General features: G+C 57.2%; 1 protein-coding gene across 4 annotated transcripts; it reads right to left on the bottom strand.

Annotated features, from left to right (window-relative positions):
- Window positions 1–964: 964 nt before the first annotated feature.
- SEPTIN8 (septin 8) lies at window positions 965–27,661 on the bottom strand. Of its 4 annotated transcripts, none has more exons than XM_084886643.1 (10): window positions 27,388–27,661; window positions 16,377–16,497; window positions 14,893–15,088; window positions 14,432–14,618; window positions 13,137–13,298; window positions 12,539–12,635; window positions 12,155–12,323; window positions 11,808–11,940; window positions 11,531–11,721; window positions 965–2,290 (listed from the first exon to the last, which is right to left on the bottom strand). In XM_084886643.1, exons 1-10 carry the CDS (start codon window positions 27,415–27,417, stop codon window positions 2,125–2,127), a joined length of 1,452 nt encoding a protein of 483 aa, XP_084742769.1. In that variant the 5' UTR covers window positions 27,418–27,661; the 3' UTR covers window positions 965–2,124. The 4 variants fall into 4 exon arrangements, with proteins under 4 accessions (XP_084742769.1, XP_084742770.1, XP_084742771.1 ...); XM_084886644.1 differs by having other exon boundaries at window positions 965–2,287; XM_084886645.1 differs by lacking the exon at window positions 965–2,290 and adding an exon at window positions 5,994–9,181 and having other exon boundaries at window positions 27,388–27,658.
- Between the last annotated feature and the right edge of the window lie 97 nt (window positions 27,662–27,758).

Here is a 27,758-nt window from a genome sequence, read left to right as displayed (position 1 = left end):
CCTCCCCTCTGGGTATCCTGGAACCGCTGCCACTTCCACAGGGTCTCCCTTAGCTCATCTCAGGGTCTGAGGGGACAGAGAAGTCACTTGTGTCCGGTTCCAAATCTTCAACGAAAATACTTTTCATTTTTGTTTCATTTAAGCCCCCAAAAGTTGCTTTGCCCAACTAAAGATCAAGTCGTTGACCTTTGAAAGAAATATTTCTAAGGGTTACAGTCATACTTTATCTAAAAAAGCAGAACCAAGTCTTTAATGCACTTGGTACTTGAATGTTTACTTAGAGACAAGCCTTAATAGTCCCTCTGGGAGGGGAAAAACAATCAAAGTTTTTCCAAAACTGAACGGCCTTAAAACAAGGCTGAAGGGAATGTGTTTGCAGCTGTGGTGTTGCCAAAGCTGAGGCCGTCTGGTGCAGACCGTGAAACAAAAGCCTACTACTTTTTCTCTCTCCCACAAGCAGTCACGGTAGGGCTCAGGAGCAGGTCCCAGAGAGCTTTGGGTAAAATGAAGCGGGCTCTATCTCCAGACACCTCTGGGTAGGCGCTGCCGTGCAGCTGGGAATCAAAAGCTGTTTGCAGAGTGTGACCATGTGATATATTTGCTACACATTGTAACAACTGCCTAGGGCAGTGGTCGGCAAACGTATTAGTCAACAGAGCCAAATATCAGCAGTGCAAGGATTGACATTTCTTTGGAGAGCCAAATGTTTTAAACTTAAACTTCTTCTAATACCACTTCTTCAAAATAGGCTGTGGTCTTTTGTGGAAGAGCCAAAACTCAAGGGGCCGAAGAGCCACATGTGGCTCGCGAGCCGCCGTTTGCCGACCAGGGGCCTAGGGACTTGACCATCTGGATCTGGGTTGGGTTTTCCTTCCGAAGTATTTTCTGTCAGGTCACTTGAAGACAACCCTACCAGGCTCACGGATGTCCAGCCCCATGGATAAGAAGACAAAAGCTACCATGACAGGATACAGGGCATTGCCCTCTTTATTTTCTTTGTACAGTTAATTCCACGCGTGAGGGACTTCATAGAGTACGGTGGCTCTGACTATACCCCGAGTGAGTTGCTAAGGATGGAGCTGGCTATTTTGGACAAACTGCACTGGGATCTCTGCATTGGGACGCCGCTGGACTTCTTGAACATCGTAAGTACAAGGAGTTGGCAGAGTCTACCCTGGACTCGTGGGTGCCTTTGGAAACAGCTCACCACAAAGGACGGCCAAGCACACGCGTGCACACGTCCTTGCACATGCACCACAAAGAGGTGGCCCACGGGGCTCATGACACATGGAGCAGTGAAAATGTACCTTACATCCCACACGGTTCCACCAGACTTCCACTTCTGAAGGACAGTAAAGATACTTTACAAAAGAGTTTTAGACGGCACTATTATGGTTTCTCTTAAATACACATTGCAAAAATATTTAACTTTCCATTCTATGAATACTGTACATAAAAAGCTGTCTGCTCTTGTTAAACGCTTTACACACATTCACTTAGCTGTCTTGATTCACCTACACACAATCCTTGTTGAGGCTTTAGACCGTATTGATCTGGCACTTAAAAATATCCTATTAGTCGGTATGGGTTTTAGTTGGGGGATGATGGTCATCTTTAAGGATAGGATTCTGTTAGTAAGGCAAAATTATGTAAGTGTGGAAATGTCATGGGCTTTTGGTCTGTGATGAAGCATGAAGATTATTGTATCAGCAAGGGCTGTTTCATTGTGAAAACTGGCCACTGTGGCCACGTCGCAGTTTCTTCCCATCCCAGGCAGGTACAAGCAACTTTCCCTGCTGGTTTTCAGCACTGAAACGCTGTCATCTAGGTACTTTGGGCCTCTTAGGGCCCTGTTAGGGAACAGACTGCCTTTTCTCTCCAAGGTTGGAACTCAGCGTGACCACAAAATGGGCATGAAGCCCCGAGCCCCTTGGTGGGGCCATGAACGGAAGTGAAAGTGACTGGGCAACATTCGATGTTCCCTGATGAAAACTGAGGTTGTTTGCACTTTTGGTCGTCGACATATGGAAAGTATGGGGTTCTCTGCTCTAACGTTAAAAACCACAATCTCCAGTTCCACGCCATGGTGGTCGAGGGCTGGCCCCACGTGGTGGAGCTGCTGCCTCAGAGGAATCCTTCCCTCCACGTCGCGTCCCTGACCAGGCAGCTGCAGCACTGCATGGCGGGCCACCAGCTGCTGCAGTTCAAGGGCTCCACACTGGCCTTGGTCATCATCACCTTAGAGCTGGAGAGGCTCATGCCCGACTGGCGTGCTCCTATATCTGATCTGCTAAAGAAAGCACAGGTACACATCAACTCTGCCCCCAGACCACACTCTCCGTTCTGCTCCCTGAGCTGCCACACTGCCTCCAAACGGGGACCCACGGCCCTTCTTGGTCCCTTGGCGCAAGATGCTCTGGCCATGATGACTCTGCAAAGAGTCTGCCAAAGGGCTAGGCTCCCCACACTTGGCATGCCCTCTGGGCTTGAGTATGAGGTACATGTTCCCTTCCCGGGGCCAGCTGGGTGGATGTCTCTGGCAGTGAGGAAAGCTTTATCTCAGTGGCAGCCCTTAGAGCCCGGCGGGGTGGGGTGGGTGGGTGGGGGCACGCATGTCCAGTTCAGAAGGAAGCAACCCAGAGCTTAATATTGGTGAGTATAAATTTCAGACCTCTCACCGTCTATATGTGAGTCGATGATACCAGGCACTGAGGGCGGAAGGGGTGGGGCGGTGCTGTCAGAATCTCTCAGGATGGACAGAGGAGGGTGGAATGCAGAGTTAGACTCATTACAGTTTTACTGGGGTTGGAGATGGATGTCCCTGGGGTGGTAAGGTTAACGTGCTTGCGTTTTGTGACTGGACCCCTTTCTGAAATTGCTCCATGCCAACATCTGGATGCTCACTGCTCATCCCTTAGAATGTGACATGGCTCTGCACCGACATGACCACTGTTTCCACCGCAGGTCAGCATGGAGCAGTTTGTCCACTGCGGGACACTGGCAAAGCAGCAGCTGGGAAGCCTTTAGTCCTCCTCCTGCACAGGCAACGCTCTTTCACCTGCCAGCCTGCACTCCTGCCCCGGCGCCTTCCGAGTGTAAGGGCAACCTCTCCTCGGTTGGCCTCCTCTAAATTCTAGGCTCTGTGGATTTTGCAACAAGAAAGGGGAAAAGCCCTACAAGAACAGCTGAGGAAAAAAATCCCTGGGTCCTTAAGAGAAAATAAAGGGGGGGAAAGGTTGGGATCCTGAGAGCTAAGGGCAGATCCTGACCCTGCTCCCTTCTTTCCCCAGGGAGAAGGAATGAAGGCTTATGCGGCAGCTTGGTTTTCCTTCCCAGCAAGGGCTGGTATCAGCCCCCAGGCGAGCTGGAGTGTGAAGCCAGAGGAAGGCCTTGCTCAGGGCCGAAGGGCCGGGCTGGTTTTGTGGGGTTTTTGTTTTGTTTTGTTTTTGTTTTTTTAGGGGCCAGGCTGGTTTTGGCTGACCAGGTTTTGCTGCTCTACACACACACACACACACACACACACACACACACACACACACACAACCCGAGCTGGCCAGGTGCTTCCAGCTCCCAGGCCCATCGCAAACACGTGCAGCACAGCCAGCCTGCCTGCCACCGCAAATACAGGACAGCCCTCCAGATACAATTACCCTGATTTGGCCATGACTTATGTCTTCTTTTTATAAGGACTGTTTTTTTTAATGTACGATAATGTAACCAAGCCTAAGAATATTTTCCCTTTGCTAACTCTTAAGCAAAGTGGTTGACTGGCATAGCTAGAGACATTTTTATGCTACAGAATGGCATTTCAGGGCGTGAGCCCTCTGATGGGGAGGTACAGCTCCAAGAGCTTTCGTCGAGATGAGCGGGTTCTAAGGCCGAGCCTTCTCCGACCTCAGTGCTGCCGGGAGGAGGAAGTGGAGGAGGAGGAGGAGGAGGTGATTAGCATGGCTGTGAGGGAGCCACCAGCTGCCGCTCCGAAGCTGGGACACTGTAGAGCCATTTTTGAAGCAGCGGAGTCCAGCTGGCAGAGATGCCAGCTGGAGCTGTGTGAGTCGTGCTGGGATGCGAATGACTGTGCCACACATTTAGAGGTGATTTGTGAACATTTTTTGTAAATGTGCGAAGCCGTGGGGAGTATGACCTGCTGCTGGGTGCAAAGTGGTCAAGGCCCAGATATTCTGTAACAACCAATAGTTGTCTGCACTGTAGTCAGTACCAATCCTGACCTTTTCTTAAAACAAATTTGCTTGTTGGAGCTTTTGTAAAAATAAACTAAGTCCTTGCAACCCTGTCGGAATATTTTACATCTAGTGGGTACCATGCACTTAGACTCGCTAGAGTCAGACCCAGACGGAATACCATCTCCTGGGCCCCGTCAGCCATTGTCCTCAGCACAGATGGAGACGCCACGAGCAGCATGGAGCTCATGGCCACAGCCCTCACCAGTGGCCAGGACCGTCCTCTGCCCCCTTCCCTCCACTGTCAGTGGGCACCGTGGTGGGCAGCGTGGGGCTCCTCCTGAGAGCTCACACCAGCCCAGGCTGTCTTTGACTCTGGGGGGCTGGTGGGAGGTGTCTGGACCTCTTAGGTAGGTGGCTCTGGATGTGAGCCGAGTTCCCAGAGCAAATCCAACTCTGAATTTCCAAAGAGAAGGTAGGTGTGTGAAGCCCAGGATTGGGCTAAGGGATATAAATAAAATTCCTCTTTGGGGAAGCAAACTTCTGTATTGCCTAAGTACCACTTGAAAGTTAAAAAAAAATGTTGATGTTGTTCAATATTGAACTGGGGTCCCATCCTACTCTCCTCTAACATTGCCTTCTTTTACTTTTTTTTTTTTTTTTTTTTGAGATTAGGAATGCATATCCCACCTCAGATCAGAGATTGGGGATCATTGTGGTGGAAGAAATATGGCCACATATTTCTTGTGGGGTGAATCGGCTTTGGTAGGAATTGTCCCCACCAGAGAGGGCTGTGGCTGCAGAAAATGGAGACGGGAGAAGGCTCCGATGGGCTGGGGGAAGTGAGGGTTGGGGAGCATCATGTACCTTCCTTAAACCTGTCCAATTCCTTCTTCCCTCTCATGGGGGAGCCGCGCTGCACAAGGCTGTTCCCTTGGCCAACAAGGCCTTCTCCCCTGGCTTCCAGGAGAGTCCGTCATTCAAATCTTGGGGAAGACTTTCCTCCCTGTTCCTGCCTCCCCGAGGGGAGAGTGGAGCTGTACCTTCACTAGGGGTGTCTGCCTACCAGTCTCCCTGCTGGACTGCCAGCTCCCCAGATTTTAATCCCAATCTCCTCATTTTGGCCTTCACAGAGATTCATCTAGTGCCCAACAGAGAAGACTCAACAAATGGACCCATGAGCTTGTCATCACTTCCTTCAACCACAAAGACTACCTTCCTTAACCGAATACTGGCCTGCCTATCACGGCACCCCACCTTACAAAGCCATCTCAGGCCCATCAACCCACACGCAGACTGAACACTTCCATGCTGGCTGCATTTCCACTGTTCTCCCAGCATTCCGAAGATTGCCAAAGAGCAGCTACAGCTCACAAATTAAGAGTATAGGTTACCAATATTCAAATCCCAAAACATCCATGGCACTAGCTGTGTGACCTTGGGTAATTCATTAACCTCTCTGTGCTTAGGTGTGAAATGGGGGAGATGGTACTTCATCATAAAATTGGTATGAAGTTCACTAGCAGAGGGATCGATCCATGTGATGGGCTTTAGAGCAATGCCTGGCACACCATGGGATCTTGGGTGTTAGCTGTACCATGTCAAGCCTCTTCCACAAGGATGTCAACTCCTCACGGGCAGAGTTTGCCTTCTTCGTGTCCTGCCTCATCCCTGCAATTCCTACCAAAGCCGATTCACCCCACAAAGTTCACAGAACAGACAAGCTGCATTTTACCACAGTGGAAGCAGATTAACAGGCTAGAAAACTTGTTAAATCAGAAAAGCTACTGCCCAAAAAAGACACCACAAAAAAAAACTCAAAATAAATGCAAAATTTAATGGGGGGGAGGGGGAAACAAGTACAAAGTGAATGGAAAGGAACGAAAACAGTCAATGGATGAAGGAGTAAATGAATTAACACGGGGAGCCGTTTTAGAAAAGCATGGTAACGTAACAGACCAGCGAGCACACTTCCCTCAGGCCTCTTAGCCATGAGCCCCACGTAACAGGGAGCCCACACACAGACATACACACATCCATGCCGTCAGTCTGCACCATTACAAACCACCTAGGCTCCAGCTCCCCTAAACTGGGGTGACCACACTTCCTGGTTTGCCTGAGACAGGCCTGGCTTATGCCTTTTGAGCTGGAATAATTAACAGCCTCTCCTTTCGCTCGGAAACCTCTCAGTCTGGACAATAAATTATATGGTGATTCTACCCCAAACCAACTTGATTCATGAAAGACGTGATAGCCAATGCCAGCACGACCCCACTGACAGCCCCCATAATGCCAATCAATGACACTGAGAAACAAAGGGAGGGGAAGCAGACTCTGCGGGCAGGGGCCACATCCCAGGAGGGGCGGCTGGTTAAATAAATCATGGCAAGCGTTAAGCTCCCCTTGTGCACCAAGGATTAATTTGGTCTCAGCTGATGATGACAAAACTCCAAACACAAACAGCACTGGGAAGGAAGTGTAGTAAGGTCCACCAACGCTAATGAGACCTAGGGAGGCAGCTCAGACCCCAGAAAATGCAACCGGAGCCAGCCACCATTCTGGCCTTCCAGGATGCCCCAGGAGCGCCTCACCGGCTGTGGTGGATGGGAGGCAGAGTCCGCCCACTCGAGTCCCCACATTGGCTCAGAAACCAGGAGCCCTCCTTTCTTATAAAAACCTCCTTTCTTATCAAGCCTCATCCTCAGAAACCCATTAGCGGACACAGGCTCTATCTTCAGGTCATACTTCTGCCCAAGTTCATATACTTTCACATATAATGACTTAAAGACAAGCCACATCTGCCAAAGCCGGTTTGGCTCAGTGGTAGAGCATCGGACTGTGGACTGAAGGGTCCCAGGTTCGATTCCGGTCAAGGGCATGTACATTGGTTGCGGGCACATCCCCTGTGGGGGGTGTGCAAGAGGCAGCTGGTCGATGTTTCTCATCGACGTTTCTAGCTCTCTCTCTCCCTTCCTCTCTGTAAAAAAAAAAAAAAAAAATCAATAAAATACATTTTTTAAAGACAAGCCACATCTGCCTCAGATATGCTGACTGTGCCTGTTCGGGTACCCACGTGATCACACCCAGAGGTGGAGGTCCTGGGAGGCTAATGGAGCTCAGGCCTCAAGGCCCCGCACCTAATGGTATGTCCACGTTCTCCTGGAAGGCGGCTTCTCAAATCGTTCAAGTTCCTACCCCTTCCAAGTCTGCATCCATCCCCGGGGTCATGGCATAACCCCGGGAGAATGTTCACTTTGAGCATCAATAGCACCTGCTCTGCTCCTGGCGCGTGGGAGCCCCCCAGGGGCAAAGGCTGCCTTTTTCTGGCCATTTCACAGCGGCTCACCCCTCCTCCCCACTCCGAGTGGAGCACCATCTCAGAAGGGCAGGAGGAAGCCAAGACATGGTCCGGCAAACCAATAAAACGGCACTGGGGGAGGAGGGGAGGGAGGAAGAGGACATGAAAACAGACTATCAACCCCCCATCCATCCGCCCGGCTGCCGAAGCTTCCACCAGGGAGTGCGCTGGGCTGTGAGGTCGAGAGGCGGCTGCGTGTTACTCTGGAGCCTGTGCCCAGCACAGGGCTTCCTCTACATTCAGTGAAACCCTTCCTTCACTCATTCATTTCCTTGTCTCCCGTTTTACCAGGCCACGTGGTCAGCCCCGATCCTCTGGGTGGCTTGCCAGCCACCAGGAGCATAGAAGAATCCACGATGCTCGTACTTCCTTAAAACACCCCCCGTAAGAATGCAGCTGAAAGGAAAAAGCTCTTTGCTGGTAGTTTGTGTTTTTTTTTTTCTTCCTTAAAGTGTCCTCAGACATCAGACACCTTCATCTTTTGCCCTGTGGCTCAGCCAGGAAAGGAGGACCTGGAGATAAAGACCTCTTCCCGGCTGAGCGTTTTGTGCATCAGGATCACGCAGGACTGGTTTGGGGGTCTCAGTCCGAATAAAGAACACGTAACACACACACACACATGGAGTTGGTCCCTGCTTTACGGGTAGCACCTCAGGGGCTTGGGGCTGCTGTTCCATTTACATTCACAGTGAACACTCCGGACGTGGGTCTTGGCCGTGTCCCACTTTCCTCCGTAAAGAAATCCCAAACACTGTCGTTGCAGGATGTTTATTACCGCCTCTCCCGGGGTAGTATAGGGATCCTTTTACATTTAAAAAAAAAGGCTGGGATACTTTTAGTTTTTAAAAAATCGGGGTAATCTGTGTTACGTAGGAAAATAACGGGAGAGGGTATTATTTGTCTGTACGCTCGTGACAAAATAAAAATTTGGAAGCGCTTTAGAAGCGGTTACTGAAATTAAACGCTAGGTTAGAAAGATTAAAACAAGGCGAATCGGACACGTTTTGCAGCGTGAATACCGCACCACACCTAGGCTGCACTAAGGCACCTCGTGAGCGGCCCTCCGGACGCCGAACCCTTAGGCCGGGCACCGCCGGCGGGGCCTTCGCCAGCGCGGCACATGGCTGCTCCGTCAAGGGATAGTGACACTGTAAATGGAAGACCAGCCACTGGCTCTGAAAAAAACAAGCCTCATCAGTTTGGGATTCCAGCATTCGTATGGCTTTGTCGTGTTTGCATAGAGAGGGGGGTGGCCCGCCAGGCCCGGCACAGCCCGGGGCGGGGACGGGGACAGAGCAAGGCTGTAAACACTGGAGTCTGTACCGGCTCCCAGTCCGTCCTCACACCATGTTTATGGGAGAAGGGTCACAAGGTGTAACTCAAGCAACTTAACACATGACAGTCTACAGTCCGCTCTTGACATGTAAGTCTGTGCGTGCGCTTAACTGAAAAATAAAAATAAAACAAACAGAACAAAAAAAAACAAGACACATTAAAAAGATACGCAGACGGCCAAAATCAAACAAGAAGCAAAAGACAGCAAGGTGGACACTGGGAAAGGGCAGTCAGTTTGGCAATTTGTCACGAGTAAAGCGGAGCATTCGCTTCAGTTTGTGTGGTGTCCCGGGCTGAGGGTCAAGATCTGATTGGGGAAATAATTTTGCAAAATTATTAAGAATAAATTAATAAATTCACGCTGGATTAAAATTTTAAGAATAAATAACAACCAATCAAAGCCATTTAACTAAGGGGTCATCACTGCCCCCTCCCTCCCCCACAGAGCACTCCTGCCTCCCCTTCCCCTGACCCCGCCTGCACCGCTCCTGGCCTCCCCAGGGCCAGCCTGGGAGGAAGGATCTCTCCCCCAGAGGCCAAACTGACTGAAGCTTTCTGGCATGTCCAGTAAACAGAAAAGACCTGTTTTTCAGGCCCCGGCCACACGGGATAAGCAAGGAGACCTGGCACCAGTGTCCAGCCCCCACCCCGAGAGCTGGGCGGGCGCCCCTGCAGGCAGCCTGCACCCCACTCGCTGGTCCTCAGACCCTGGCCCGGCCACAGGTCCCTGTCCTCTTCGTTCCTGAGGGGCTTCTCCATCGCCTATCTGCTCGGGGGACTCGGCCTGACTTTTCTTTGTGGCCTGGGCCACGCTGGCAGGGAGCGGGACAAAGTCACTTTGGGGGTCCGCTCCTGAGTCAGAGGCCTGTGTACCCCCCCCCCCCACCTTCCAGGAGAAAACAGGTTTCTGAGCCACTAGCTTGGGACCCCCACAGGTTCCAATGAACGGAGCCCCCGCACTCACCGAGCGAGAGCTGGACAGGGAGTGAGGGCTGGGAGCAAAAGCAAAAGCGAAGCAGAGAGGCGAGCTCCACGTGGCTGAGGGGAGGGCAGGGCTGTGTGCCCGCCGGGGTCGGGCAGGGGCTCCCTGGTCCCAGCCGTGGGGATGGGACCACCAGGCAGCAGGATAGGGCAGACCGTGGAGCGGAGGAGGGTCGGTTCCGATGCAGAGAGCAGGCCTCATGGATGAGGACGCGCACCCAGCTCCTCAATGCCTGGCTTTGTCCCCCGTGCCTCCCCAGGGAGACACTCTTCCCGTCTCACTTCCTTCGACGTGTCTGTGCCTGTGTGTGTGTGTGTGTCTGTGCGTGTGTGTGTGTGTCTGTGCGTGTGTGTGCGTGTGTGTGTGTCTGTGTGTGCATGTGTGTGTGTGCATGTGTGTGTGTGCATGTGTGTCTGTGCGTGTGTGTGTCTGTGTGTGTGTGTGTCTGGGGATGGGGTGTGTTGGGAGGTATGTGCCTGAGTCTGTGTATGTGAGGGGGCAGGAGAGAAAGACAGTGTACACGTACATGTGTGTGTGTTCATGGGCGTGTGGGGGGGGGGAATGTAACGGAGCCCCCGCACTCACCGAGCGAGAGCTGGACAGGGAATGAGGGCTGGAAGCAAAAGCAGCTGTGCACAGCTGTGCACAGCACGGCCTTCATCACGGCTCCACGGCCCCCGAGAAAGGAAGGGCCCGGACACGCACTCCCGGACGCTTCAGGAGGAAACGGGGACCAGGAGGAAACGGGGGCCGGCGTAGCTCCTAGGTTGGCGAGGAAGGAAGGCCCCTGACAGGCCAGGGGCTGGGAGAGGCAGGGATGGGCCAGGTCCCCACAGTGTGCTGTGGTGGGGCACTGAGTGAGTGAGTGGGGGAGGGAGACGCCCAGGAGCACCTGGACTCCAGCGGAAAGGGTGGAACAGGCTGTGAAAAAAATACCGAGGAAAAGGGACCCTGCACTGCCTCCACCTTGCGAGGTGGGAAAAGTCTCCCTGCCGTCCCCCGTGCCTCTCTCCTGAGTCCACTCTCAGGAGAAACACCTCCAGCCTCCACTGGAGGGGCGGCCCCTCCCCCACCCGGGAGCTGCTGTCCCTCCGTCTGCCAGGGGGCCATCATCTGGTTCGGGGTCGGAGGGGTCGGCGCTGGCTGCTCTCACCACCTGCCAGCCAGCAGGGATCCCACATCCACTGCCTCAGGGACGGGTGGGGGGAGGGGGAAGCGCCACAGCTGTCCAAGCAGAAACCACAGGAGCTTTTGGAATCTGTCAGGAAATGCTGACCTTCCCAGGCCCTGTCTTCTGGCCTGGAAGACCTGCCCTGAGACCGCTACACACTCTCCGGGGCCACCCCTGCCTGTGCGGCCCCGCCTTCACCACCCAGCTCTGTGGAGGCTGCAGGAAAATGAGGAGGGAGGGAGAGAGGGAGGGAAGGAGGGGGGGAGAGAGAGAGAGAGAGAGAGAGACAGACATCTGTGCAAGAGTGCACAAATTCTTGATATCTTGAGATATCAAGATCACTAGTGGAAAAGAAAGGTGAGCAAGAAGGAGGTGAAAGGGCAACTGAAAATGAGAGGAAAATGGTAAAACAAACCAGAGTGAGCGAGAACGAAAGTCAGCGTGAGGGAGCCGAGGGAGGGGCGGAGCGGGAACCAGCGCAGCGCGGGGGGGCCCACACCTACTTCTTCTTGTCCTTGTCCTTCCTCAGCGGCTGCTGCAGGGTGGTGTGCAGGGCCTGGGCCTGCAGGGCCTCCACGGCCGCTTTCCTGCGGTTGAAGGTGTTGGTCTCCTCCTCCAGCTCCCGGCGCTTCTCCTCCACCTTGCGCTTCTCCTCCTGGTGGATCCGCTTGAGGTGCTCGAACTTCTCGTGGAGCTGGAGCAGAAGCAGGGCGTCGGGCTTCCTCCGGCCGCCCACCCAGCCAGCCAGGCCTCACCCCAGAACCCCGGCCCAGCACGCACCTCCCTTTCCTTTTCCTTCAGCTCCAGCTCCGTCTCCTTCACTTTGTTGACGAACATCTGCCTCATCTCCTCCTCCTTCCTCTGCAGCTCACTCAGGAACTCCTTCCTCTTGGCCTCGTAGGTCTCCTGCAGGCTGTGGAGACCCAGAGAGAAGAGACCAAGGGTGGGATTATGGCAGGATCGAGTCAGCAGAGCCTGAGAAGCCGAATCATGGGAACCCTGGGGGCTAGAGGAGGCTGGGTCCCGACGGCCTCTCTCCCTGGCTCACGTGACCCCAGAAGCAGGTGCCAGCGTGGCGAGCGTGGCCGAGGAGGGGAAGGCAGGTCGGCTCCCTGTCCGGGCGTCACCTGAAGGGCTGGCTGTCCCCGTCGCTGTCCTGGAAGCCCATCTCCTCCAGCTTGCAGCGCCGGTACAGCTCGTAGTGCCGGCTGTGGGTCTGCTCGCGGAGGTCCTCCATGTTCACCCGGATCAGCATCTCCCGCAGCTTCACAAAGTCGCAGTGGTTCTCGTTCTCCACTGCAGGCAGAGGGCGCACGGGCACCGGGCTGGCACACGGACGGGCACAGGAGGGCAGGGCACAGGACAGCAACAGACCCCGGGGGCAGGACGGGCAATGGGGGGTCACAGGGAGGGCACAGGGAGGGGGCTACAGGCAGCAAGCAGGACCGGGGGCTAAGTCCGGTCCCCCAGCTGCAGATGTGCTCTCCCCACCTTCACCCCGCAACACTCACCCTGCACCACTCCCCACGGGTACTGCCGCGCTCGGACCAGCTTGTTCCCCACCTTCACCTCCTCGGTGCTGCCCACCACGGCGAAGGGCAGGTGTGCCTGGAGAGGGACCCAAGGACAGGGGAGCCCAGGGCTGAGCAAGGTCTGGCAGACGCTCACGTTCCGGCTCTCTTTTTTTATAAGTAGCCTGGGACCTCCAAACAAGGGAACGGGCTGAGCCCACCAACCTCCGTCCTCGTGTCCTAAGGTGTTCTCTCAGCCCGTGGCTCCCCGGGGCCAGGAGAAGCTCCCTCAGAGCACCTGTGCCTTTGCTCTTCCTGACGTTCCCAGCCGTGGCATCCCGCCTGCTCCCTCCCACGGGTTTCAGGTCCCCGCCCTGACGCCGGATCTTGTGAAACTCAACTCTGGGGAAGCCCCAGTGCCAGCCCAATGCCCCATTCCTCCCGTCCCTCGTCCACAGGGCGTAGGACCTGGCCGGCTCCCAGATGCCCACCCATCTCTCCCGGAGAAGGGAAGGCTGAGATCCGGGGAGTAAGTCCCCCAGGGCTGTGCCAGAGATCTGTGCTGCCTGCAGGCCCTCTGCCCTCGCCCAACACTCACATTCATGACCGCATTAATCTCTGCCACGGCCTCGTCGTCCGTGGGAAACTGGTAGATCTGGACCCCGTTGCTGACCAGCTCGCCCATGATCTTGATCTTGAACTTGTGGAGCTCACTCTTGGAGATGGTGTCAGCCTTGGCAATGATGGGAATGATGTTAACCTGCCGGGATGAGGGGAGAGGGGGCAGCACGTTAGCTATTCCCTGACTGTGGACAGCCCTGCCCACGCCATGACCCTGGGCAGAGGGCAGGAAGCGAGAGAGACAGAGCTACTCCATGAGGAGGCCCGGCCTGCACCCAGCCACCTGGGTCATACTGATGGGTTGTAGCAGCACTTCTTAGAGCCCCTCTCCCCTCAAACCCACCCCCAAATTAGTCTCCTGGGCACACTCAGCTTTGACATACCCAGAGTTCTCTGAAGGTCTTAACGGGCCTGGGACATGGTACAAGCAGCGGTGGAGGGCTGAGCTCCCACCTCAGTAGGTCAGATGACCCATCTGCAGTAGCCACAGGAAGACCTCAAAACCCCCGGGCTACGGATATCCCATTTTCACCGTGAAAATGAGCTCCTGAGATGGGAGGCAGTCATGTTGCTGACAGTGCCCGCCTTCGAGGGCCCCAAGCCCTTCCCATCGTCCCCATGAAGCTGCCCTCTTAGTCCTCACTCAGTTCTGGGCCTTAACTCTCCTCTCCCGAGTGGGCTCAGGAGGCCCAAGGGAAATCCGTGGCAGGAAAGACAGGGGAAGTGAGGGGAGCAGAGGAACTAGGAACTGAGAGAGAGAAAATGAGCAGAGAATCGGGGCGCTCTGGGGAGAGGGGGGCAGGAGCCAGCAGGCAGAGAATGAGAATTCAGCCGGCATTAAGCATAACCAACCGACACACACACAGTAGGTGGGTGAGGGCCTGTGCTGGGGGGGACAGGAAGCAGGTGGGGAGAGGTCAGTGGGGAAAGGAGACATATGTAATGCTTTCAACGATAAAGAATTTAAATTTAAAGGGGGAAAAAAAGGAATTCAGCTGGAAGGAAGGGGCTGAAGGCCAGACTCAGGGGGACAGAGCTCTGGAGAAAAAAAAAAAAAAAAGAAGAAAAAAAAAGCAGGGTGTGCCCACGGGAGGACGGGGACGAAGAGAAAAGAGAGAGGACCGGGTCAAGGGGGCCATCTGCTGCCAGCCTCCAAACCGCAGAACCCCTGGGGACGGTAACGGGCAGCCCCGCGGCAGCCAGCACACCCCGCCCCGGGAGGACTGCGGAGCCCACGGAACACAGGGGGGCGGGGCCAGTGGTGAGGCTCACCTTGCTGTCTAGTTTCTTCATGGTCACCAGGTCCAGGGACTTGAGGGAGTGGCCGGTGGGCGTGATGAAGTAGAGGCACACGTGGATCCTGGTGTCGTGGTAGTCGAAGAGCGAGCGGCGGATCTTCAGCTCCTCCTGCAGGTAATTTTCAAACTGCGCATCGATGTAGTCGACGATGGGCCTGTAACTACAGACAGCTCCGTCACCTGGGAGGCAGGCAGTGCACCTCCCCGCGGGGCGCGGATCTTGGCCTGGGCCCCTGCTCCGGGTCCTCAAAGGGGCCCCAGGACATCAGCGGTTCCGTGACAGGCCCTCCCCCGGCCCCGAGGAGGGTGGGGCTTGGCTGTTCATCTGGAGCAGACGGCAGCGGGGAGTGCGCGGGCAGAGGGTTAGAGCCAGGGCGGCCAGGCAGGGTGGGGCAGGGGATGCGGCTGGGCGGGGCCGCCCTTCCCGCCTCTTGCCTCTCGTCCTTGTTGATCTGGTCCCCGAAGCCCACGGCGTCCACGATGGTCAGCTTGAGGTGCACGTTGCTCTCCTGGAGGTCGTAGGTCTGGGGCCGCAGGCGCACGCACTCCTCGTGGTGACTGGCCTCCTCGGTCTCGAAGGTCGTGTTGAAGAGCGTGTTCATCAGCGTGGACTTGCCGATGCCGGTCTCCCCTGGCAGCGGGCAGCGGAGGGGAAGGGGTGTCAGAGGCCGGGCCGGGGCTGTCCCTGGCTGTTGGCTAGGCCGGGTGGGGCTCAGGCATCCTCAGCTTCCGCAGAAGAGAGAGGGGCTGGCCTCCCACCGCACCCCTCACTGTCCCTGTCCCCAGGAGCCATCCCTTCTCCGTGGCCTCAGAAATAATGTTTGGCCGAAGCCGGTTTGGCTCAGTGGATAGAGAGTCGGCCTGCGGACTGAAAGGTCCCGGGTTCGATTCCGGGCAAGGGCATGTACCTTGGTTGCGAGCACATCCCCAGTAGGGGGTGTGCAAGAGGCAGCAGGTTGATGATTCTCTCTCATCCATGTTTCTAACTCTCTATCCCACTCTCTTCCTCTCTGTAAAAAATCAATAAAAATATATTAGAAACAACGTGTGGAAGAAGGAGTCATAAGGCTGGCTTGGACGTGAGATGGGGCTATGGGGAACGTGTACGATGGTCCCTCAGGGAGGGCGAAGAGGCAGAGCCTGGCAGCTGTGACGCCGCCAGACTCTGCCCTGGGCTGGCCCCGATGGGACCCGGTCACCCGCTCGGCACACCGCCCTCCCAGAGCCGGGACGGTCCGGGGCCACAGGGCCTGGTCTGAAGCCAAAGGAGACTTGGTCCCGTGCTCGGGAGGCCGGCACCCTGGTCTAAGTGGGGGTGAGGGAAGCTGCTTCCCAAAGGGGCCCTCAGCCCGGCAGATGCTAAGGCTCAGGCCCCTGTGGGGGATCTGGCCGCGCTCTCTGTACCTCCCGGAGACCCCGGCCCTGAGGTGCACGCCCCCCCCAGAGCCTCCCAGTTGGGGGCTGAACGGGTTCAGGTGTGTGCGGGAGCGCTCGGCACGCGTGTGCGGGAGCGCTCGGTACGTGTGCGCAGGAGCGCTCGGTACATGGCGCTAGGAAGGGGGTAGACTTGCTCGCCATAGCGTCCTGGACACACAGTAGGAACAACAGTCCATGTGTTTTAAGTAAACAAACCACCTAACTCTCCGTGATAGAGACTCCGTTTACAAAGCACCTTCACATGCCTGATCCCGTTTACTCCTCAAGGCAACTAACTCTGAGACAGGCCTGGGCTCCGACTCCGTCCCTGATTCTGGCAGAGGCACCAACCAAAGCCCCATGCTGAACCCCCAGCGTGTGGCTCTGCCTGGGAGGTCCCTTTGCAGCTCGACAGGGGGCCAGGGCAGCAATGCCCACCTCCCAGAAGGCCCTCCCCTGTCTCCTGCCTGAGGCTGCCCCTGGCCAGGCCGTGACACACTTACCCACACAGAGGATGTTGAAGCTGAAGCCCTGAGAGACCGACTTGCTGACCAGCTGGTCGGGGAGGCTGTCGAAGCCCACGTGGCCGCCCAGGGAGAGGCTCCGGGGCTCCGGCTCCGGGTTCTGCTCAGAGAGAAACAGGGCGAGGCGGTGAGCCCGCGGGGGAAGGGAGGACAGGCTGGGTGAGGATCAACCTGAGCAAAACTCCCATCTGAATGCTCAGCAGGCCTCAGGACACGACACAGTATTCCAACTCCTCAGTGGGGTTCTCTGGGGACCCTCAGGCTCTGGTTCACGCCAGCCTCTCACCCCACCTCACCTCTGGCTGATGAGGAAAGGATTCAGATGAGAACGGGGAGGCCGGGCCTTAGCAGAGGAAGGCGGCAGGTCGCACTTCCAGAGCCCCCCTTCCAGGCCAGGTTCCCACAGAGGGAGCCCAGTGGGCCTCCAGGCTCCTGAGCCCATCTCGGAAAAGGCCCTCAGACCCATGGCTCTGCTCCACCTGGGCTGGCAAGGGATGCTGGGGCCTGGGGCATCTCCTAGCTGCTACCTCTGAGGGCTCAGCCTCCTCCTGCCCAGAAGGAGGCCCCAGGAGGCCCCTGAATCGTAAATAAAGATGTTAAGAGGCCAAGACTGGAGAGGATTATGTTCTTGGGGTCCCCTCCCAGACCTTCTAGACCCTCCTACTGAAGAAGGACTCAAGCAGAGGCAGGCCTGGCTCTAACCCTCACTCAAGCTCCACGCAGGGACCTCTACGTGCACCCCTTGCTCCTCATGCACCCAAGTGTGGAGTGCACACATGGGCCCGGTTAAAGGAGTGGTGCTCCCTCGGACCCACCCCTGGACCTCAGAGCCAGTCTCCAAGGCATCGCGGCTCTGAGGCCTCCTCCTCCTCCCTTCTCTGGGGACCCTCAGGCTCTGGTTCATGCCACCCTCTCACCCCACCTCACCTCTGGCTGATGAGGAAAGGATTCGGATGAGAACGGGGAGGCCTGGCCTTAGCAGAGAGGCAGGCGGCAGGTCCCAATAGCCTGGGGCCACTAGAGCTGGCCCACACCACAATACGAAGAAATCACCACCACCCACAGCAGAGGGTCAAGGTCAGACTGCAGTGTGCATGGCTCCCCTGGGAATGGGGGTAAAATGCTGTCTTCCGAGGGGAAGTGCCCAGGCTCAGCCTTCCTGGGTTTGGCCCCTCGGAGAGCAGGCCCCAGACAGCTCCATTGTGGGCAGACATGTGCCTCCTCCATTCCCAGCCGCCCTGCCCCGACTGCCCGCTAGAAAGAACAAGACAGGAAAGGGCAGTGGGTCTGAGCCTCATCCTGCCATCCTGCCCACAACACTAGAGGGGAGGAAACAGGCCCAACTGAAGGCAGCCCCGCGCTACTGATTAGGACAATGGCGGCCCTTATTGGGACAATGCCAGGCAGGCTCCGTGGAGAGGGGCCCTGGCTCCCTGCCCTCCCGCAGAGGGGTCGCCCCAGCACCTGAGCTCTCTCTCCCTGAGTCTCTGCAGCCCTAGCCTGTGGCCTCAGCCTGAAGCCCTCCAGCCATTCTCTCCTCCCAACCAGAGCCCCCTGGCACCCACACCCAGCCTTCTCTTCTCCACTAATTCTGTCCCCGCCACAATCCCACCCCAGCTAAGCCACTGCAGCCCTGCATCGATGACTCCCAAGTGTGAGTGTTGCCAGCCCAAACCCCACGTGGCCCCCTCTGGGCAGTTATACTGTCCTCTCTAAACGTCAGGGTTACCCCTAAGCCTGCTCCCTTTCTCAACAGAGCCTCTATTCTGGTAGCTGACCCTTTCCCCTATCCCCTGTCCCCAGTGACCATGTCACAGCCTCCCCACTCAAGCCCAGGTCCCCAGACATAACCCAACAAAGAGGCCCCCAAGGCAGACTCCTCTCACCAGTGCCACACAAATTCAGTTAATGGAGCACGGGATGTGCTGGGTCAGGACCAACCCCCCAGCATTCCGGCCCTTCGCAGTCTGAAGCCTTTCTCAGCTCAGTTCCGCCCAGCTGGTTACCTCTGCATTCACTTTTCAAACTCGGCCCCTCCCCAGGCTCCAGAGTTCACGCTACCTTTTCCCTGGCACGTGCTCTGGCCTGGCCCCTGAGAGCTTACATTGCTGACCCCTCACTTGGCAGTGACACCACTTCCTTGCACTGTTGGCTGTTTTTTTTTGTGTGTGTGTGTTTTTTAATGAATCCTGGTTCTCCATCTCTTCAATAAACTCCTTGAACTTGGCTGCAGGCTGGGGGAGGTCAGGTTTCCCCTTCTTCCCCCCACTATGCCCAGCTGGACAACACTACCATTCATAAATCAGAGAACGCCACCTCAGGGCTGTCTGCCCGCCTCACACCGAGCTGCACTATCCGGTCTCGTTCTACCTGCTCTGCTCGCGGCGGCCTGCGGGTCGAATGGAGGACAGAACAGTTCATCTAGAGCTTTTTCCTCTTCCGGCGAGACGGAAGGTGTGCTGTGCTTGCAGCATGTATCCATCCTCTTCTGCCAAGGGTGACACAGCCAGGATGCAATCCAACAACCTGCAGTCTGCCGCCCAAACCCACCGGTCCTGTGTCCGGGAACCACAGGTGCGCGCACTCCGGGCAGAGTGCCTGCACAGGGTCAGAGGCATCCTGTTCCTGGTGTCCCCAGTTCTTACAGCTCCACCTCCAGACGCTAACAGCAGGGGTTACCACAGGAGCCATCTCTCCACCCCGCCAGCCCGCCTGTCTTCACTCACACTGCAGGGTTCCCTCTGGGGACGCCTGTGGGTGCAGGGAGGTCCTCACCCCCAACTTGTCCCGGCTGCACCCTGTCACTGCAGAGCCCCCAGCCCTGGGGCAGCCAATGCCTCCCGGAGCCTCCCGGACCATGGGAGTGCCGATCTCCAGAGCATGTACACACACACACACACACACACACACACACACACACAAGAATGGCTACTGGCCCTGACGGAGGCCGAGGGCTATTCCCTGGCTTCAGAAGACCGATCTGACCTCCCTGCTCACTGAGCCGCTAATACCAACCTCCCTGATCCTATATGTGGCATCAATAACGTCTGATCCAAGGTGCCCCGCTTGTTCTGACACCCCAGGTGTCTCTGCTGACCTTTGTGGGAGCCCAGTCTAGGAGGAGCCAGCAGCCTCCAGGGCAGCACTGGCCATCTCAGCGGGCACAAGTCAGAAAGAACCCTCACGCCCCCCACTGGCTGCCCGGCTATCAGCCCTGCACTCTGGCAGGTCAGACCACAGTTCCATCTCTGGGGTGTGGGGCCTAAGAATCCTGAGCCAATCAGCATAATTCCACAACTGGTTCAGGCACAGGCGCATGGCCCAAGTTCATGACCATCTGTGACCCCTGGAGGAGCTAGCCTAAAGCTGACGCCCACTCAGAGGATGGCAGATCCAAGGAAATCCCAGAGGAGAGAGCCAGTGTCTGCCCTCCATGTGGGCATTTCCCCTGACCCTGGCCATTTCCCCTTTGCTGCTTACGCTAGCTGAGTAGGGCTATCTGTCTTGCAACTGAAAGCATCTTGATTGCTGCCGTCTCCAAAGTGAAACGCTGTGAATGGCGGGAAGCGGGAGGGGGCGGGTGTGGAAAGTAAGCCGTCTCAGGGTTTACAACCGAAAGAAGGAACGGATGTCAAATGATGACGCCGCCACCTCGCCGAGGACCCCTTGTGAAAAGTAAGCCAAGCGATCGTACAGCCTCCTACTCAGTCCATTCCATCCCGTGTGGCAAACACTTATTATCCCCATTTTATAGGTGAGGAAACTGAGGTACACAGAAGCTGGAGAGCTAATCCGGGCAGAGCAGGGGTGTGAGAGCAGCCAAGCCCCTGCCAAAAACCACTCTGCAATACTGACTCCCCTGCTCTTACAAGTCTCCCAACTCATTCATTCAGTCACTCAACACACGCTCACCAGGCACACCTGCCGTGTGCCCAACACCAGGATGGCCGCCAATGGAAAGATGAGGACAGCAGATTCATGACCTCAGAGGCCAATCTAATTCAGTCTACACCCAAAAGGCTGTAGAGATCATGTAAATGGGTGAAGGGGACCAGGATAGTAAAAACAACACCAGCCAACAGTTATCAAGTGCTTACCAAGAATGACTCTAATCTCTTTCAGTCCACACCTCGGCCCTGTGAGGTAGGCTGTTATATTATCACCCTTGTACAGATGAGACCATTGAGCCACCAAGAGGTTAAGCCATTTTCCCAAGACCACACTGCTCAGAAAGGTGCAGCCAGGATCTGAATGGACCCACACCCCCAGCCACATAACTCCACTGCTGACCAAGCGGAGTGTGGGGTCCCCCAGGGAGGGGTGGGAACGGTGGGGACCGGCAGAGCCCTCTGCTCAGTCCACACCGGCCAGGATTCTGCAATTCCAGCCACATGTGGGAATGCAGACCTTGGATTGCCATACCTTCCAATTTTTTATGAGAATCCAGAAATCTAGATGTTTAAGTGGAATCTCTAGTTTATTTTATTGTATTACAGTTTCCTTTTATTTAATTTATTTAAATTCTTTGTTTAAAGTATTACGTAAGCCTCCTTTTCTCCCCATTAGCCTCTCCCCAGCTGCTCCCTCTCCCTCTAATTTTTAAAATTAGTTGGAAACTAATACAAATTGAGAATACTATGAGGGCACAACACAACATGTCCGGGCTGTACCTGGCCCATGGTCTGACAGTCTGCACCTCATCTACCTGGATCTGGTAGGGAAGCTCAGTACACTCAGTCTCCCCACGTGGGGCATGGAGACCCACGGAGACTGCTCCCCGGGAGGGGCCTCTGGGCTGGAAAACTTAACCTGGCTCCACGGGGAGGCGGTACCCGCTGCTGCTGCCGCTTTCACACCCCCGGCTCCCTGGGTGCCGGCTCAGGGGCTCTCACTGTCTCCGTGAAGCTCCAGGACGGAGAGCCGGCCGCTCCGGGCTCCGTGCACACAGTGGGACACTCCACAGGGCCACTACCCCCTCTCTAATCACTAACAAGCTTTTGGCTCCCGAGCCAGGCCCCGGGCTTCTATGTCATCATTTCTTTGGCACATCAAAGACAACAACCAAAATAATAACTGCTCGGGCCAGCTGCGTTCCTCCATCCATGCCCGGCCGGCCGGCCGGCACAGAGTGCAAAATGGCATGTTTGAGGCAGCCCACTGGATAACTGGGACTCCTTTCCCCAGCCCGGACACGCTCTGCCCGCGCCCTCTGGAGCAGCCCTCGTGGCCAGCCCAGAGAAGCTGCCTCTTTTTTTTTTTTTTTTTTTTTACCAAGAAGGGAAGTAGAATTTGGGGAGAAACCATGTCTCACAGCTTGCCCACACAAAAACAGGTTTTTATGCGGAAGGAACTGGAAATCTGCTGAACGTCTGAACCAACAGAATCGAAGCAGCTGCCAGTGAATAAACACCTCTCAGACCAAACCTCCCAAACCAGACTGGCTGCTGGGGGGGGAGAGAGGTCCTGCCTGCGCACCGTCAGTGTCCTCGGCTCCTGACTCAGGACAAAGAGCAGCCCTGCCCCAGGCCTTCCACAGAGGCTTCTTCTCTGGTGCCTTGGCCTTCCCCGCTCCACCCCCGCCCCAGGCTCCCATGCTCGGCACCCACCGGCCTGAGCACCCTGCCAGGCAGGCAGGAAGCCCACTCCCCGGGAGAGCTAGTAAGTCCCGCAGGGGACCCAGGAGTCACCATGCCGCTGGGAGCCTTCTCCACGCACGTTTCTGGCACAAACCACCGACCCCCGACCCTGGCCCCTGGCCGCTCCGAGCAGCCCGGGGCCGTAAATAGCCAGAGCAGAGGCCTCTGGCCAGAGCCCATGGTCACAGCACAACTGTCCTTGAGTCTGACAGGAATCCTAGGAATTTTCCCAGGAAAGGCTTTAGGCTCTGGTCCCAGGATTCCACAGCAAGCCACTAAGCTGAGGTCAAAGGTTACGGGAAAGAACCAAGGGGATGTATGTGGCGGGAGCCGTTTGGGGTGAGAATGCTGCTAACCTGGCCCAGGGAAGAAGAACAAGAGGCAGGACATACCTGTCCCAAAGCCAGAGGCCACCTGGGAACCAGAATGTCTCTGCGGCGGCAGCAGGACGCTGGGGAAAGCTGGGGAGAAGGCACGGGTAGGGACCAACGGTCACGGCGCCAGCACCGAGAGCCAGGGCTGCCGCGTAGCAATTTGGGGTGGCCTGCTCCACACTTCTCATTTCAAAACCAGGTTTCTAAGAAGCCAAGAGCACAGTGATTGGTTTCTGGGTCCACCCACCCCACTCCAGGCCAAGGACACAGTCACATTCCTGGGCTCTGCTGTGCGGCCTGAGAGGGAGTGGTCCGTCCCACCAGGGAGCTGGGGGGGGGGATTGGGGGGGGGATGTTCTTTGAGCCTGGGAAGGCACTGGAACCCCAGACAATCATACCGGCTCAGGGACTCCCGTGGCAGCCCTCCAGGCCTTGCAGCAGGGAAAGCCACAAGTAGTCTGGGCATTGCTGGACGCGGGCACCTGTGCTCCCCAGTGAATGGGATACCGCCCTTGGAAAGGGGGTGTGGGCAGCCAAGGCGACCCTGACCCCTCCAGCCCCAGGATGGATGCTGGTGCAAGGAGGGGACAGAGGAAGGCATGCGTACCAATATGGACCAGCGGCAGCTCTATTGCTTGCCCCATTCACCCCAGCACCAGAGAGAGAATCAGACTCACACCCAGGCCCCACAGGCCGGTCTAATAAGGGCACGTGGGTCCATGTCCACAGTCCGGGTGCCCCAAGCCCAGGAGACCCCTCACAGAGCAACCACTTCCTGAAATCTGAAATAGGCCCTTCTTCCCTTCTCCCCTGGTTCTGTCCCTCGAATGAGGCCTCCAGGATCGGGACCAAAGACCACCTGGAAGCCATATATTTTGAGGAAGAGAATATCTAATTTGGCTCAAGGCCAGCCAGGGCGACTGGTGATACAGTCAAGATGCCCTGTGTTCCACCACCTCTTCCCAGCCATGGCTCCTCCACAAGCACATGGCTCCAGCAAGAAACACCCAGCTCGATCACAAGGGCATGCTCCCCTTGGGAGGCATCCTCTCCGCAGAGAGAGGTGTCTCTCTCCTGCCCGCACAGCTCCACATCTGGCCGTCTGGCAAAGCCCATGCCTTGGGGGCCATGCCTGGGGGGTCCCGGGACCCTAGCTAGCAGCACAGAGGCGGGAAGGCTGAACTGGCTACAAGGGACTCCAGGAGGCCAGCCAGCCCTCAGACCCTTTGCGCTGTCATCCTGCAGCTACTTGCTTCCAGTAGCTGGACTCAAGCCACAGAGGCATTCATGGTATTATAGTTACTGCCCCAAAGAGGCACCTTCACCTGGCCCACCCTTAGGGCTCAAAACTCACAGGGACCCACCGTCTCTGCCATCTCAAGGGTTACCAGTGCTGGGGTTGGGTCTCAGTCCCAAACTTGTCAATGCCCAGTCTGCATCCTTACCAACTACAGGCTGCTGGTATCAACGAGGAGATTGATGCAAAGCATCCAGTGCGTTCCCAGCCCCAATCCATTCTCCCATTTCCCTGGCATTGTGATCCGTCTCCTTCTTGCTACCCTCTCTGTTCCTAGCCTGGTTAGCTCCTTATCATGTGCTCCTTTGGATCACAAATGTCTCCCACCAGCCTCCCTGCTCTGGCCCGTCAAGATCCCAGGCAGGACTTACTAACATGAGCCCCTACAGCATGGCACGGTGCCCATAAAGGAAGGAGGGCAGGACAGACCCACCTCCCAGGGAAAGGTGGGGCTCACTTATGACCCCTCCACACCAGCAGGCGCTGAGAGCTCCCTACACAGACGCCTGTTGCTCAGCTCTCATTTCTCCTCTGGGACAGCTCAGCAAGGTCACTGGCCATTTATTTGTACAGGACGAGGAGGCACCACTCTGCGACAGAGTCCCATGTTGGGTGAGAGGGCTGCCTCCCAGGGTCCCTTCCTGCCAGTCTACTAGCTTCGGGGAGGGAACAGGCGCTCCGCAGACAGTCTGCTTCTTGGGGAAGTGTCAAGATTACAGGGGTGACAACAGAAGTGACAGATGGTGCTGGGGACAGAGCGGACAGGGGAGGGGGGTGACGGGCTGGGAGGAATGCCAGGTGTGAGGCTGCCACGCTGCAGCTTCTTCCCTCTCCCTCTCATAGCTCTCCTTTCCCCTACCCTACCCCAACCTCCCACCCCCTACCCTTCCAACCCCCCTAACGCCTCCCTCACCACAGTGTGCGAGCCCTGCCCCATGAGATTCTGACAGGAGATGGCCCTCCAAGGCAAGACAGGGTAAGCCCTGGGAATGGGTCCCAGCAAGGACGAGGAGCAGAGCAAGAGTGGACAGAAATCTGATTGCCCAAGGAAGGCTAGAGGCGACGGGAATCTTCTGATGCCGGTCCCAGACACACCAGTCCAAGAGATACTGACCGTACCCACGGTGGATCTAGGGTGGAGCAGGACTAAGCCAAGAGGTGAAGGCTGCTGAGCCTGTGGTGTTTCCATCGCGCTATGTGGGGAACGGGAACCCAGCACACACTGGCCTCAAAGCACAACTCTGCATGCTCATCCGAGCCCCGAGGTAGGGGTTCCCAACCCTCCAGGGATGGTCTGACCACTGGCCCAGCCTGAAAGGCAGTGTAGACCCGCCAAAGCTCAATGAGATCAGAGCCTCATGGCCACTGCTTAACACCAAAGCCAGCCCTGGGGCTGAGAGGCACCGAAGCGTGTTTCTGAACACGCCACACACACTGCAATTAACCTTCAATGAACTCTTTGAAGAGCATCAGCATGGCAGTGCCTATTTCATAGCAAGATAAAGGGAGAAATTATTTTCCCAAGATGACAAGCCAGGAGAGGCGGAGTCCAGACTCCTAAATTCAGGCCCCAACCCCACCCAAGGTCTCCGCTCAAATTCAACCCTCCCCGGGTCCTCCCAGGAGTGTGACGGCCCCGAGTGCAGAGGGCACGGAAGGCATCCATCCGACCAGCTGGCACGGCAACCCGGGCCCCGAGCTCAGGCTGTATGCGCTCCCCGGAGTCAGTCGCCGCTCTGTGCCTCAGCTCACCATGGGGGAACACCCAAATCCTCCCAGAGAGCCAACTAGGAATCTGAAGGAAAGGGCCTTTCCAGCCCGCCTGGCCGCTCGGCTCAGCCTCTGAGGACCATCCTGGGCGGGAGGGGACGGGGGCCCCTCGGAAGGGTGCCGTATAGCAAACGTGTTCTCGGCTGCCTTCTTACACAGGGCCAGTCTTCACACCGACATGGGCTCTAGGTGTCGTCTCTCCTGTGTGGTGTCTTACCCTGTGCCAGACACCGCTCTGAACACCTCCCTGGACCCTCTCCTTGAATCCTCACAATAACCCTCGGAGGGATGTCATATTTTTATCCTATTATTCAGATGAGAACACCGAAGGGGTTAAATAACTTGCCCGATGTGGCCAGCAAGTCAGGTGGTCCGATTCTGGTTCCTCTACCTACCACTCCCACCGGCAAGACCAGCTGCTGCAGCAACCCCTGGCCACAGACAGGCAAGCCTCGGACATAACTTTCTGGTCAGCTGGGCAGAGGAAATGCACATAGACACACGCCCTCACGGGTCTCCTGCCTCTGCTGAGCGGCAGGTCTGTGAGGATGCAGGCACTGCCCTCCTCAGGGACATAAATTCTCATGTGCTGGGCAGAGCTGAGGTGAAGCTCTGATTGACCCAACCTCTGAATCTCTCCTCCTGTATCTAAACTTACTTAACGGACACAGTCCCCTCCCCAGTGGAGATAAAACACCCCAGTCTAGAAGTTATGAAACCAAGAGCTCCTGCTTTAGTGATGCCTATTTCCAAGTAGACCAACAAATGTATTTTCAGGTTCAAGGGAAGAAATTTACATATATAAATTCAGACGGCTGTATTTATAGCAGTCATTGCGTAAGTCCTAGCTCCCTTATTTAGCCCGAGAACCGATTCCTTATCAGTCACATATTCAGCATTCCCCCTCCCCACTCCCCCCAACCGCCCGGGGCTCTCCCTCCCCCGCCCCTGCCACCAGCTCCCAGGCAGGCGAGAGGACACAGCTTCCTTCCCTGTCACAGCCCAGCCTCCCAGACACACCCAGATCCAGCCTCAGACACCAGGGCACATGCAGACACAGCCCCAGAAGGGCCCCTTCCCCCCGCAGAATTAGAAAAACCTCTAGGAAGTTGGCCACTGGAAGGCTCAGGCCCGGAGCCCCCCCTGCGGAGCCCTTCCTCCTGCAGAAAGCATCCCCGAACTGGGGCCCAGACAAACATCCACTGGGCCGAACCTGGCACCGCTCCAGTTCCCGGGAATGGCAGCCTCAGACCTGACCACTGAGGCCGATCCTGCCTGAAATTGCACCCAGGATTCCGTCGCTTGTTGACGGGTGGGGGTGGGAGAGTAGGGAGAGTGGGAGTGAGGGGGGAGGAAAAGCAGGCGCAAGGTCTTCAGGACCCGATCTGCCACTGCCCTGAGCTCATCTGGGGTCCCCCTTGGGTGCCTAGGGCTTCATCCTCAGCGATGGTGCCCATCCAACAGCACCTGCGAGGCCAAGGTTCTCCCCAGCGGCGCAGAGAGAAATGCCCAGGAACAGGAGGGTGCGGAGTATCGGGGATCCTCCCTCCCGCCCCCGGGGTCCCGGTCTGCACTCGCACCTGGCCGGAGCCAGGCGGGTGGGTGTAGGCTCCTTCCTCCCCGCGAACGGGGCCTGCCTCTCCTGCGCCCGAGGAGGGCGAGCCCGCCAGCTGCCCGGCCAGGAGCCCCGGCTGATGCCCCAGGAGCCCCGGCTGATGCCCCGGGACCCCCGGCTGATGCCCCGGGACCCCCGGCCGACGCCCCGGGACCCCCGGCTGATGCCCCAGGACCCCCAGCTGACGGACGCCGCCAAGAGCCCGCCGCGGTGGCCCCAGGCCGGCGGGGCGTGAGGCCCGCTGACAGCCCGGCCCGCGCCCCCGGCCCCGGCCCCGCGCGCGCCCGGCCCGGCTCACCGAGCAGCGCTCCAGCTCCGTGGCGGCCATGGCGAGCTCCGCAGGGGCGCGCGGGCGGGAAGAGCGGCCGGGCCGCGGCGGGGACGAGCCGGCTGCTGAGGGACGCGCTCCGCCCGGCGGCTGCGGCTGAATGGATCCAATATGGCCACTTCCTGGAAACTCCCCTCGGCGGCGGCGGCGGCGGGGAGAGGCTGCGGAGCCGCCCCCACCCCGCCCGCGGGACCGGCCCCCCCGCCCGGCGCCGCCGAGCGCGCCGCCCGCGCCCCGCCGCTGGGCCGGCCGCCGGGGGTCTCCGCGGCTGGCGCGGCGGGAGGCGCCGGCTGCGCGGGCTGCTGGGACTTGTAGTCTGCGCGCTGGGGGGCCGGGGAGGG

The sequence above is a fragment of the Pipistrellus hanaki genome (assembly GCF_964339955.1).
Source record: "Pipistrellus hanaki genome assembly, chromosome: 5".
Classification (NCBI taxonomy): Eukaryota; Metazoa; Chordata; class Mammalia; order Chiroptera; family Vespertilionidae; genus Pipistrellus; species Pipistrellus hanaki.
The sequence above is the reverse complement of the archived record's forward strand: the minus strand, read 5'-3'. Positions and strand labels throughout refer to the sequence as shown.